Source organism: Bubalus kerabau, chromosome 2 (assembly GCF_029407905.1).
Source record: "Bubalus kerabau isolate K-KA32 ecotype Philippines breed swamp buffalo chromosome 2, PCC_UOA_SB_1v2, whole genome shotgun sequence".
Taxonomy (NCBI): domain Eukaryota; kingdom Metazoa; phylum Chordata; class Mammalia; order Artiodactyla; family Bovidae; genus Bubalus; species Bubalus kerabau.
In genome coordinates this window covers 174,050,017-174,063,238 of record NC_073625.1, presented here as the reverse complement: position 1 = coordinate 174,063,238, position 13,222 = coordinate 174,050,017, and the positions used below count along the sequence as shown (strand labels likewise).

Genomic DNA, 13,222 nt, shown 5'->3' with positions numbered 1-13,222 from the left:
GGCGGAGGCTGATAGGCAGTCACTGGGTTCCTGGAAAGGACGTTGAGGGGCGATGCTGAGGTCCGTGGTGTGGCCCAGGACATAGGTTGGAGGAGCGTGGCCCTGAGGATGAGGCAGTCCAGAACCAGGAGGTTGAGTGATTGAGAGGGTTGTGCCCTGGAGGAATCCATCTTCAAGGGGTGGCAGGTATTGGTGGCGAGGGGACCAAGGAGGCCAGGCCAGAGCCCCAACAGATGAGGGGCTAGAGGCCAGCAGATGACAGCTTTGAGGATCAGGAGAGGATGGAGCCAACTGGTATGAGCCACAGAGGAGCTGGGACTTCTTACAGCAGATGGAGGCTTTAGAGCTTGGTGTGTGGCTGACGAAGCAAGGGGTCCTGCCCACCTCCTGCCCTGAGTCACCAACAGCCCCCAGGGAAGGCTGAAGGGTCAGGGGTGTCCTGGGAGAGGATGCTGGGTTCAGTTAGGGTGGGGTGCCATATCTGTGTGAAGCAGCACTTCCAGAGGGCACAGTGGAAGGTCTGAGGCTGGGGGAGCCGGGGCCTGGGGTCAGAGGTCAGGAGGCATGGAGCACTACGCGGGGCAGCACTTTAGAGACACGACAGCCGCTGGATGGAGGCTTTTCCAAGCATCACAATCTAATGGGTCTTCATATCACCTACTCTACCTTCCTTTGCTTCTGTGTTCCATTTACTCTCCCCATTTCCTGGAAGCTTGTGCCATCGTGTTTCTTGAATTCCTTTTTCATTTTGCTGGAGTATCTCCTGAAGTAACTTTCAGGCTGGGTGAGCAGAGACTCTTCTTTTAGAGCCACGGAACACATCTGAAAATGCAGCTGCTATTCACTCCACGGCAGTGTAGTTCCCCTCTGCTTGGGAGCACCGTGGAGTCTTTAGGTGAGCATCATTTGCTGCTGAGTCCTGGGTCAGGGAGCTGGTGGGTGGGCCAGCCCCTCGGGCACTTCCACCTGATAGACGTGTCTGTGCCCGTGATGCTTGTTGGCATTGAACAAGCATCTGTTCATCTGAAGATGCTGCTTTTGTCCCAGCTGTAGTCACAACCTTTTTTTAATTGGAGAAACAGTGAAGCTTGCTAAGAGAAAACTCCAGATGCTATGAGCTTTCTAGATGTAAGGCGAGGTCTCTGTTGGCCGTGAGAGGGCTAGTTGGTAGAGGGGTGCTGTATTTTAGAAGTGAGCTGGTAATGACACATCCCTCCATTTGTATAGTTAGCTAAGTGGGTTGACACCTGACAGATGCAGTCCTCGAGGGTGGGGGAACCACCTCATTAGGGAGGAGGCGACACTTAATTTGAGTCCTGAAAGAGGACCTACAGATGTCTGGCAGGCAGTACAGGGAAGGGTGTTCTAGCTGAAGGAACAGCATGAAGGGAGGCCTAGAGGCATGCAGGCAATGCTGTGAGTCCTTAGACACCAAAACCGTAGTCTGTGGAAAGTGGTTAGTACAGTGTCTGACATGCAGAGTGTGGGTGTGCTTGCCCACATGTGTGTCTTCTCTTTCTTTCCCTGAAAACAAAGTGTCTACTCAAGTTCAGATTTCAGAGCTGTCACTGAAAGCTTCCCCCATCTGCTGACCATCGTCTAAACTCTTTCGAAAGAATTTCATATCTTGACCTTTAAAATGTTCATCTTTTTTTTTTTTTCAAAATATGATTGCAGGAATGGGGGTAGGGTGATAATTGGTATCTTGGCATGTCCCCACCATCAGCAGAGGAGGCTTCTAGGGACCCAAATAAGGAGCTTAAGGCACCAAGTGCCTAGATCTCCACTGTTTCCTTCACATAGACCATCAAAACCAGAGGAGCTAATGCATCCATTTTATTGACAAGAAAACAGAGCTCGTGGGAAGTTTTGTAGGTCACGCAGCGGGTAAGTGGTGGAGAATTATCGAAAATTCAGCTCACTGGAGAACTTTGGAAATGATTGCCTTGTGATATTTTTAGCACGGAACCAGACATCCAGCCCTGGCTCCAGTAAGTCTTCATAAAGAGTAGAGCATTGTCAATTAGGATGACGTACTGGGGCATTTTTAGGACCATAATAAGTAAATTATTTACTATTTTTAAAGGCTCCTCTTGGGCTGATGACATAAGACATACTGTAGAGAAAACGCCTTTGCAGCAAGAGGCATGTTGTGTCATACCATCATCACAAGGCATAGATAGAGGTGTTGCTACTCCCGTTTTACAGATGAGAAAACTGTAACTCTGGGAGGATGAGCCAGCTCTCTGGACCACTGGTGGTGAGAGCAGGAGCTGGGATTCCAAGCCAGCCCCTTCCACCGACTTTGTCTGTTGAGGCCAAAAGGTGGGAAGGTGGGAAGGTGCCCACCAGGGAGACAAGGCATTCCTAACTCAGCCAGTGATTAATTTTTTTAACATAAACTTGAAGTATAACATATAGGATGAAAGTATACTAGTTTCAGGTGATTAAGCCTGATGGTTTTTACAAACTAAACACGCTAGTATTGCCAGAACTCAAAATCAAGGAGCAGAACAATATCCAGTCCTCCCTAGTCACTGCTCCCCACCATGCCCGATTTCATGCCCAATGTCACCACTGCCCGATTTCATCATCCTGCTATTGAGCTCTATACAGATAAGGTTTCACCATAAAGTACTTTCACTTCGAATTATTAAGAGTGGTTCATCCATTTTTTTTTTAATGTAATTGTGGTTCCTTTGGGCTTCCCAGGTGGTGCTAGTGGTAAAGAACCACCTGCCAATGCAGGAGACATAAGAGACTTGGGTTCGATCACTGGATTGGGAAGACCCCCTGGAGAAGGAAATGGCAACCCACTCCAGTATTCTTGCCTGGAAAATCCCATGGACACAGGAGCCTGGCGGGCTACAGTTCAAAGGGTCACAAGAGTCAGACACAACTGAAAGCGATTTAGCATGCACACACATGGTTCCTTCATTCTCATGGCTGATTAGTATTCTACTATAAGAAGAGACTGGGGCCTTCCCAGGTAGCTCAGCTGGTAAAGAATCCACTCGCAGTGCAGAAGACCTGGGTTCGATCCCTGGGTTGGGAAGATCCCCTGGAGAAGGGCATGGCAACCCACTCCAGTATCCTTGCCTGGAGAATCCCATGGACACAGGAGCCTGGAGTCGCAAAGAATTGAACACGACTGACCAACTAAGCACACACAGCATGAGAAGAGCCCACTAATCACCCCTGAGAATGAACAGCTTAGCGACTAAACACCACACACACTGCACCATAGGAAGACACAGCTTGTACGTGCACTCCACCACGGGTGGAGAGTAGAATTCTTGAAGCATCCAAGCACATGCATTTTGGTGAGCCTGTATATACCAGGGGAGGCTGTGGGCCATAGGTGCAGTCTCAGTAGACACGCCCAGTTTTCCAGAATGGTTGTGCCCATTTACACACCCTCCTGAAGCCATATGCGCGCTCCAGTTGCTTCACATCCTCACCAGCATTTACCACTACCTTATTTTCACTTCAGCCATTGTTGTTGGCATATAGCAGAGTCACATCATGGTGTTAATTTGAACTTCCCTGATACTTCTTGAAATTGAGCACTTTTTCATGTATTTATTGGTTATTTGGAAATTCAGTTTTGCAAACAATGATTCCTTTTTAAATACATTTTTGTCAGAAAATATTTCTGAGAGTAGCTCCCACGCTGAAAGATGCTGCATTTCTCTTCCCACCTGGGTGATCATTTCTAAGCCTTGACATCTGGCAGTTCTGAGAATGGCTCCAAAGCCAGAGGGAGCAAGAAAGAGGACCTGGGGGATGGCCCAGACCACACTGGACATCCTCAGAGCTCTGGAAGCTCCACAGCCATGGCAGGAACTTTCTCTGTATGCTTTGGGGTTGCTGTGAAGTCATCAGTTAAAGTTCCCTCAGAAATTAGGAGAGATGGTTTACATTTCACATTGAGGGCTAAAGGCACACTCTGAACTCCAGCCCCTCTTGCTTGCCTCTCTTCTTTTGGAGTTTGGGCTCTGGATTGATTTCAGTGACTATGGAGGAATGGGGAAAAACAGAGCTCTTTCCCTCTCTTCAGCTCCTAAGTGGGCAGGGAACACACAGAATTGAGTTTGCTGACCAGGCTTAGCATTCTGGACATTGAAGACCTAGTATGTGCCTGGAGCTTTAAAGCTCTTACAAAAGCTCTTAAATCCTGGCAGTGATTGTCAAACCTTAACAGCTCCAAATTTTCCTGTTTCAAAATGCAAACCCATCTCCCGTCACTCAAAGAAAGAATTGCTGTCCTCCCAGCAGTGCTTAGTCGCTCAGTCATGTCCAACTCTTTGTGACCCCATGGACTGTAGCCCGCCAGGCTCTCCTTCCCATGGGGATTCTTCAGGCAAGAATACTAGAGTGGGTTGCCATGCTCTCCTCCAAGGGATCTTCCCAATCCAGGGATTGAGCCCTGGTCTCCCACATTGCAGGTAGATTCTTTGCCATTTAAGCCACTGGGGAAGCCTGGCCTCCCAGCAGACCCCATCTCATTAACAGCCCTGCCCAAGCTCATCCTCACAAAGGGTGACCTGGATGGGGAAGAGATAGTCAGAGGTGCCAAATGTCTGACACCTACTATGTGCTGGTTACTGTGCCAAGTGCATTATACTTTCTAACTCATTAGCCCTCATCACAAGCCTCTTGCCCTGTTCTCAGGGGGTTTACAGGAATATGGGGAGCTAAGCCAGAAACCTTGCCAGTTGAGAGCAATTTATTTCAATAGCTTGAAACAGCTACAGAAGACACACCCCAAAGTAGCAAGTCAATTCATTCATTTAATAGACAGTTTCTGGGCCATCCCCCTGTGACAGGCCCAGGCTGGTGGTTGGGGGCCCTAAGACAGATGTGTCAGGCTGATGTCTTTTAAATTCACCATCTCCTTGTAATTGTAATTTAACAATGAATAAGGAGATAAAAGGGACAGGACAACTAAATGCAACGAATGATTCTTAGCTGGGCTCTTTGGCTAGAAAGGACATTTTGAAACTGTGGGTGATCCTTGAATGGGGCCTGAGTATCATTAATCCATGGCAGTGGTGGCACATAATCTGGTTTAATGGCTGCACTGTGGTACATACAGGAGAATGACCCCATTGCCCATTTGTTAGGACATGCACACTAAAGTGATTGGGGGTGACTGGGCATCAGGTTGGCAACTTACTCTCAGATGGATCAGGAAAAAAGTTCTTTGTACCATACTCACAAACTTTCTGTAAGTTCATTGTTTTTAGAATAAATGTTTTAATTTTAAAAATTTAAAAATAATGTTATGTATTTATTTATGGCTATGCTGAATTCTTGTTGCTCTGAGGGCTTTTCTCTAGTTGTGTTTGGCAGGGGCTGCTCTCTAGGTGTAGCGTGCTGGCTTCTCACGGTGGTGGCTTCTCTTGTTATGGAACACGGGCTCTAAGTGCCTGGTCTTTGTAGTTGCAATACAAGGGCTGGGTTGTTTCAGCTCCTGGGCTCTGGAGCACAGGCTCAGTAGTTGTGGTGCACGAGCTTAGTTGCTCCATGGCATGTGGGATCTTCCTGGATTAGGGATTGAACGCATGTCTCCTGCATTGGCAAGTGGATTCTTTACCACTGAGCCACCAGGGAAGCCCTAAAAAAAAATTTTAAGGTAAAAAGAAAAAAATGAAATATAAAGTCCTTGCCACGTTTGTCTGGGCCAAGGAAGAGAGCACTTCCAGTCAAGGTGGTGCCCAGGCCTGTTCCACCAGTACACCAAGAGTGGGGACCAGTTTCCCTAGCTCCTGCTATGCACCATGCCCAGGGTGAGGCACTATGCTTTTGTCATTTCCTTTAATCTTCTCTGGGAACCTGGGGATTGTTGCTCCATTTTACAAGTGAAGAAACAAGTGCTCCCAGTGCCAGACAGAGGCACAGATAGAGTTAGCAGAGTTGGAGCTTGAAATCAGGGACTTCGAATTCCTGGAGATCCCCCAGAGGGTGTATGCCAGAAGAGGGGGGTGTCTGATGGCCCTGAAGAATGCGAGAAGGGGAATATGGCTGGCAGGATCCATGTTGAAATGGGCAGGTGTGAGAGCAGAAAAGGCGTCTTGGTGGCAGGGCAGCCCCTTTCAGTTCAGTTCAGTTCAGTCGCTCAGATGTGTTGACCCTGTGACCCCATGGACTGCAGCATGCCAGGCCTCCCTGTCCATCACCAACTCCCAGAGCCTACTCAAGCTCATCTCCATTGAGTCAGTGATACCATCCAACTATCTCAGCTTGAACATCAGGAAGTTCATGGTTCATGTATTGCTGAAGCCTGGCTTGGAGAATTTTAAGCATTACTTTACTAGCTTGTGAGATGAGTGCAATTGTGCGGTGTTTGAGCATTCTTTGCATTGCCTTTCTTTGGGATTGGAATGAAAACTGACCTTTTCCAGTCCTGTGGCCACTGCTGAGTTTTCCAAATTTGCTGGCATATTGAGTGCAGCACTTTGAAAGCATCATCTTTTAGGATTTGAAATAGCTCAACTGGAATTCTATCACTTCCTCTAGCTTTGTTCATAGTGATGCTTCCTAAGGCCCTAAGGCAGCCCTTTATGTGGATGCAGACCTCATGGTGGGAGAGATGGTCATTGGTGACCTGAAAAGTGGTCAGAGCCAGAGTAAGAGTCTTCGGACTGTGTGAGCCTGGGAGGCAGGAGACCCTCTCCTTCTTCATACTTTAAGTGATCTTTCATTACTGCATGGTGTTTAAAGGAAGCAGCGTGAAGCTCCACATACAGGCTTTTGTTCTGTGCTTGTCCAGACAAGCCTCTTTCCCTCTGAGTCTTAGTCTCCTTTTTTCTGAAGTAGATGGTGTCAACTCTAAATGAAATAAGCCTAACATAGCAAAGGGGCAATAGAAGCTCAATAAGTGTGGCTAAGATATAAGACAATTTTCAGTTTCTAGCTGCCTGAGTCCAACTCCCAGCTTTGCCATTTACCAGCTGTGTGTCTTAGGACAAGTAACTTACCTCTTCTGTATTTCTATTTCTTCCTCCTTAAAATGGGGATGATAATAGCGCCTACCTGATTCCCATGTGAGTGGATACAGTCGTATCTGACTCTTTATGACCCCATGGACTGTCGGCTCCTCCATCCATGGAATTCTCCAGGCAAGAATACTGGAGTGGATTGCCATTCCTTTCTCCAGGGTATCTTCTCAACCCAGAGAACGAATCCAGGTCTCCTGCATTGCAGGCAGATTCTTTACTCTCTGAGCCACTAGGGAAGTCTAAAGAGCACATGAGTTGGGAAAGACAAAGAGCTTAGCACAGCACCTGGCCTCATAACACACCTTCAGTAACAGTAACTACAACTGTATTTCATCTTTCCTGTTGCCTGGTAAGTAAGTAGCAATTTCTCATTAAATAAGGACTTAAGGTTTTTTTCTCCCTAATGTCCAGTGGCACAGACAGCAAGCACTGGTTCTACAGGAACTAAAAGGAGATCATGGGAAGGTCAAAAGGTCAAAGATGGGACAATTCAGGTGGAGAGGCAGGGAAAGGGGTCCACAGAGGCCTAATTTTGGGGACAGTGCAAAGCTTGGATGGGAACCAGGTGGGGAAAGGGGGAGGAGAGCTGGGTGCAGGGGTGTTGCTAGGGGGGAGATAAGGACATCTCGAGGGGGGGTGTCAGGTGTTGGCCCAAGCATGTTGACCATGTGACCACAAAACTCTGGGTGAGGGAAAGAAGGGATGTCTGGGCCTCCCTGGTCAGCCTAAAGAGTTTTTATGAGGATGGAAAGAGGATACAGAGCTGAGAGCATTTAAAACCACCAACACTCCACCCAGATATGCCACCAGGCATCCTCGCCCCACATGAAGGACGGCTAGGTATGCTCCTGTGTGTGGCTCCCAATGCAGCAGTCAAGTCTGGCTTTGATTTTAAGGGTTCTTCCCATTAACTCTGCAACTCCAATAAATGAAAATTCCTATAAAATGCACTCTCAACACTCCCCCATTCTTTCCATTCCCTTGTGATATTATTCCAATCACAGCTCTTGTGTTAGTGCTTATCACTCACAGTTTTATTGTATCTTAGCATGTTATAGAATGCTTTTTAAACATCACATGTTCTATTGACCAAAAGAAAGTGCTAAGATGCAGCTGCAGGCCTCTAGCATGTTCCTGTGGGCTTGGGAAAACTAGGGTTGCACGAGCCACATGAGACAGCAAATGGCAGCATCCTCTTCATTCCTGATCCAGATGAGTAGCACCATGCCCCTCTCTCCAGACCTCCCAGCCTGTCCTATCTTACACCTCTATGCTTTTACCTGTTCTCTCTGCCTAGAACACGACTCAACTCACATCACATAAAACTCCTATTCACCCTTCAAAACCCCATTTCAGGTATCCTCCCTTTAAAGCTTTTCAAACAATGGCCTGGCTTCTGTCCTTGTGCATGTAACATACTGCATATGTTACACTCTACTACAGTTATTCATGTGTTTAAACCTCCAGACATCAAGCCTTCCTCCACTTTCAGGGCTGTCTTTGGCCTTGGCTTAGAGCTGTCTGTACTGAGTCCAATCAGTGAGCCTGATCGGTATCCCCAGAGTCCGATCAGAGGGCCTGGAAGAGAATAAGAGTTTCATAAGTGTGTCTGCAATAAACCTAGTTAAAACTTGGTCCTATGTCCAGAGGTTCCATGGTGGATGACTTTTAATTCATGAATTTTTTTTCCAGAAATAGACATTAGAAGAAAATGCATTCTTCCACTGACTATCAAAGGAGATTATGAGGAGACGTTTGAGGGTTTAAAGACATTCCAAATAGCCCCCGCCCCACCTGTTTCTAAGAGGATACACCCTAGGTCAGCTGCTCTAACTTTTATCATGACCTGCAATGAGAAGTATTTTTTGCATTGAGACATGATAAACACCTACATCGGAAAGAGAGCTTTCACGGAACAGCATGCCCTTACTATGGGCATGCCTCTCTGTTTTGTTCTTTTCTTTCCCTTTCTTTTCTTTATCGCTGGTCACCACCCAATGAATTGATTCCATGAGTCTTTAGTCTGTTGCACCCACAGTTTGAAAAACACTGCTCTAAGCCTTCAGTTTCTCCTAATATGACCATAGAAAGCTTCTCAGAGGAGCTCAGGGCCCCGAAGGGCAGTCCCGGGGCAGGTATCTGGGACTGTGCATGGGGTGGATGGGAGAGATGTGAGGACAGGCTCTCATAAGACTCTAACCCTCCTCCCTCTCCTTGCAGCCGAGCCCCTGCCACTGATGGACCTGTGCCGGAGATGCATCCGCCTGGCCCTGGGCCGCCAGCGCCTGCAGGACATCAGCTCCCTGCCCCTGCCTCAGTCTCTCAAGAACTATCTGCAGTACCAGTGAGCCGGGGGCAGCGGGGGCACCCACAGCCTGGGCCTGTCCCTTCTCGGTCACACAGTGCATCAGGAAGGAGTCTCCCTCCCCACCCTGGTTCACCGGGACATTCAGTTCTTTGAAAGGCCAGGACGTCTTCCCCAGTTTGGAAACACAATGTCTGTTGCCAAAAGGATTTGCTGCCTTGGAGGCCACCCTCCGAAGTCAGACACCTCTTTGGAAGCCAGGAAGAGCCGAGCCCGCGCCGGGTTGGAGATTCTGCCCCGCTGAGCAGGACACAGCGGCCACTGATATTGATCCGCTAGCCTGTTTCCTTATTCAAGAGAATGAATAAAATATTTGGGCAGGAGACTTTGTGTGGTGGCCCCACTGCAGACAGGGCCAGGGGAAAATTGGCCCGCTCTGGGGAGAACTTTGCCTCTGAATAATGAATGGTGAAAGCAGCTTGATGCGTGCCCTTTGGGCCCCCGCCCCTCCCAGAGCAGCAGGATTGTCAGGACACTTTCAGACGCTCTGCCCCTTTGAAAGACTTGTGACCCAGGGATGCCCAGCTGTGGAGTTGGCGAGCGGACAACGCAGTGTTGAGACTCGTCCCAGCTTACCTCTCTGAATGTTGTTTACCTCCCCTCTCATGCGTTCCCCTTCCCAACCCTGACCCCCCAGGCTCTGGAAGCTCCAGGCACCTCTCTTCAGGGAAGCTGAGTCTGACAAATTCACCCCAGGGAATGAGTGTCTCCTTTATTATTGTTGTTATTTTAAGTAGTGATGCATTTTAAAAGAAGAGTGTGGTGAGGGCAGTACTTAGTCCACAGGTGCTATTGGGGGGCTTGGGGGCCTTGTGACACCCAAGGGGGTGATGTCCTTGGCTGGGGAGCCTTCCCGGGGGGCTGAGGGTCTCCAGGCAACTGTCCATTCAGGATGCAGCCTGGCTGCCACAAAGCTTTATTTGAGCGCATTATTTTTTCACTTGAGGAGACTCAACGCAAATTTGCTTCTGTCTCACGTGTGTGTGTGTGTCTGTGTGGGTGTGTGTGCGCGCCCGCTCATGCGTGTGTGACGTGCTGTGTATTTATCAGCTTGGGGCCACGGGACAGCCTTGTAAGTGGAAGGGTGGACATGGGGCACCTTCTCCACCAGCCTGGCCTGTCCTCCCTGGGGACCCATGCTGCTGCCGCCACCACCACAGAACATCTCTTGTGTTCCCAACATTCCCTGCCCAGACCGATTTTTAACTGGAAATTGTCGCAACAGTGGGACACCAGAGCCTCAGACGGCACTGCCTCCTGCCACCTTAATGTGAATTGACTGATGAATGAAGAGCGTTTCTAATAAAGTCTGTTGTTCAGTCCTTCAGCTGTTTATTCACTGCTTTTTGGGGAGGGGCTGGGAGAGCGTCCTCTGTCAGCCTAGCTGCCAAACCCTGAGAAGGCAGGCCTGTACTTCCCTCTCCAGGCACGTCCCATCTCTTCTGTCTGGTTGTCCCCATGTGAGCCCAGACTCTAGGCATTTTACAAAGGCCTGCCCCAGCCAAGAGAACGGGCCTGGGATTGGGGGCCATATAAGGCTAACTACAATGGTGGAAAAACAGGCCAAATTATGGATGCCAGCACTGTGATATCCATTGGATGGCTCTTCAAGGTGCACAGGGTGGAGCAGGATAAACCCAAAAGGCCAACAGTTTCAAAGTGACCCAAAAGTGGGGTTGGATGCAACTTTGGCGGGACATGCCATCTACAAGGAGCAGTGCAGATTGCCAAAGGGTGAGTGTGTGGGTCAGCCAGGCTCAGAGTTGGAAGGAAGTCAGGAGCCAGTTCAGGCTGGGTTCTAGGCCAGGACTGGTGCAGTATCCATTCAGCAGTACAGGCCATCAACATGCACTCTGCCAGCCTCTGAGGACCGTGAGCTCAAGCAGATCCATCCCCAGTGGAGTCATTCATGGCACAGCCTAATGAAGGAAGAGGGAGCTCTTGAAGGGACTGGAGCAGATAGAGCCTGAAGGGAGGGCTTCCTGGAAAAGGCACTTCACAGCTGTTTCTTTAGGGAAGACAGCCCTGGTGAGGATAGACCAAAAGAACCAGACGTGCTGCACCACCCCCAGGACCCCAGGCCAGGACTCAGCCTCAGGCAGGTCTGGGGTGTAGAAGGCAGGCGCTGCCTCAGGCTTTGGGGTTAGAGGCCTGGGTTTGAATCCAGATTTATATATGCCGTGACCTTGGATAAGTCACCCCTTCTCTACACAATATATGGGCTAGACCAGGTTACCGGAGGGTAAGGACCCTTTTCTCAACTCATAAGATCTCAGTTTCAACACCAGCTCTCCAGCTCGACTGTATCCTGCTCATGTAATTCCTTTCCCTCAGCAGTGTGCTCCCAGTCCTCACTGCATGTTCTCCAGGATCACCCTTCCCAAAGAGCTCTGAGCCACTCTCTTCCACGAAGCCTCCTAAACCCACCCACCAAAGTCCACCTGCTCTGAGAGTCAGTTCCTTGTCTCCCGGGCTGACGATGCCTCTCCTGGCACCTAGGACCCCTGCTCAAGCACGTGAACTGGAGCCCCTCTCTGCCCTGTGACCTCATTTGCTTTTGGTCCATGAGCCTTGGAATGGTAGGGCCTGGGCCTGCTCCTTCCTACATAGTGCTGGGATCAAACACATGGACTCAGCAAAGGCCTGGTGGCGGGTAGAGGGGTCCCATCTACAGTTAGGGTGCCCATGGAACCTGCAAGGAGAATCCGGGGAGGGGAGGCAAGCGGGTGGCAGGGAGGACTTCCTGGATCCTCTGGAACCTCAGGCCTCTGACTCCCTGGCCATTCTGCAGGCATTGTTGGGCATTTGCATGCACCCAGCACTGCCTAGGGACAGGAGGGAGGTGTGGGCTGTCTGATGGAGCTCACATTTTAAGGAAAAGGTGATGATGCAGAAGCAAAACAACTGTGAGATGACATCAGAGGGAAAAGATGAGCTGGGCCAAGGGCACCAGAGTGGGGAGCAGAGGGATCCCATTGCTGAGGGCAACCAAGGAAGGCCTCTGGAGAGATGCTGAGTTCTGGAAAAACACAAGGGAGCCAAACAAGTGATAGGGAGTGGATGGTGGGGGCCCCTCTCGATGAGGGGAACTTCCGGCTGCCCCAATCTGCTCCAAGCGGGAGGTTCTGCGCCGCTGTGAGCTGAGCTGAGGTTGAGAGCCCCTGTTTTCTCTGCCCCAGGTTCCCATTCAGATTGCCTGTGTATGTGCGACACACGTCCAGGCTTCCTTGTGTGTTGGTACCTCCTACACACACACTTGGACTTCTCTGGTGGCTTAGTAGTAAAGAATGTGCCTGCCAAGCAGGAGATGTGCTTTCGATCCCTGGGTCAGGAAGATCTCCTGGAGAAGGAAATGGCAACCCACTCCATTATTCTTGCCTGGGAAATCCATTGACAGAGGAACCTGGAGGGCTACTGTCCATGGGGTCCCAAGAGTTGGACATGACTAGTGACTGACCAACCAACACACACACACACACACACACACACACACACACGACAGCCTTTCCCTCGTGGACACCCTGGGCACCTCCTTACCACCCAGGGCCAGTGTCCGTCATCCCCCAGCCCCTGGCCCTCTCACCCCTGGCATGTTCTCCGAGGTTCCTGACAGACGCACTTACTCAAACAGTCCTGCTAATCACTTTTTAATTGTCTGCAAAATAGCATACGGTGGGCTGGGTTCCCCACAGACCCGAGCCCTGCCGAATGCCCTCCCATCAGCCCCACCAGTCTCTCTTTACCCTCAATGTCACATTCCCAATTTCTGGAGCCACCCCTCCTTCCCTTACTTTCTTCCCATCATGACAGCAGTTGGCTACTTTGGCGGGGGGTTTCTTTCACCAAGAAACAA

The 13,222-nt window shown here is 49.7% G+C and overlaps 1 protein-coding gene across 1 annotated transcript in view; it reads left to right on the top strand.

Annotated features, from left to right (window-relative positions):
- Positions 1-10,691, top strand: part of SPSB4 (splA/ryanodine receptor domain and SOCS box containing 4) — an 86,425-nt gene extending 75,734 nt beyond the window's left edge. The window contains exon 3 of the mRNA XM_055569526.1: positions 9,225-10,691. Coding sequence (XP_055425501.1) covers positions 9,225-9,352 — 128 coding nt within the window. The 3' untranslated portion in view covers positions 9,353-10,691. The remainder of the gene's footprint in view (positions 1-9,224) is intronic.
- Positions 10,692-13,222: the final 2,531 nt, after the last annotated feature.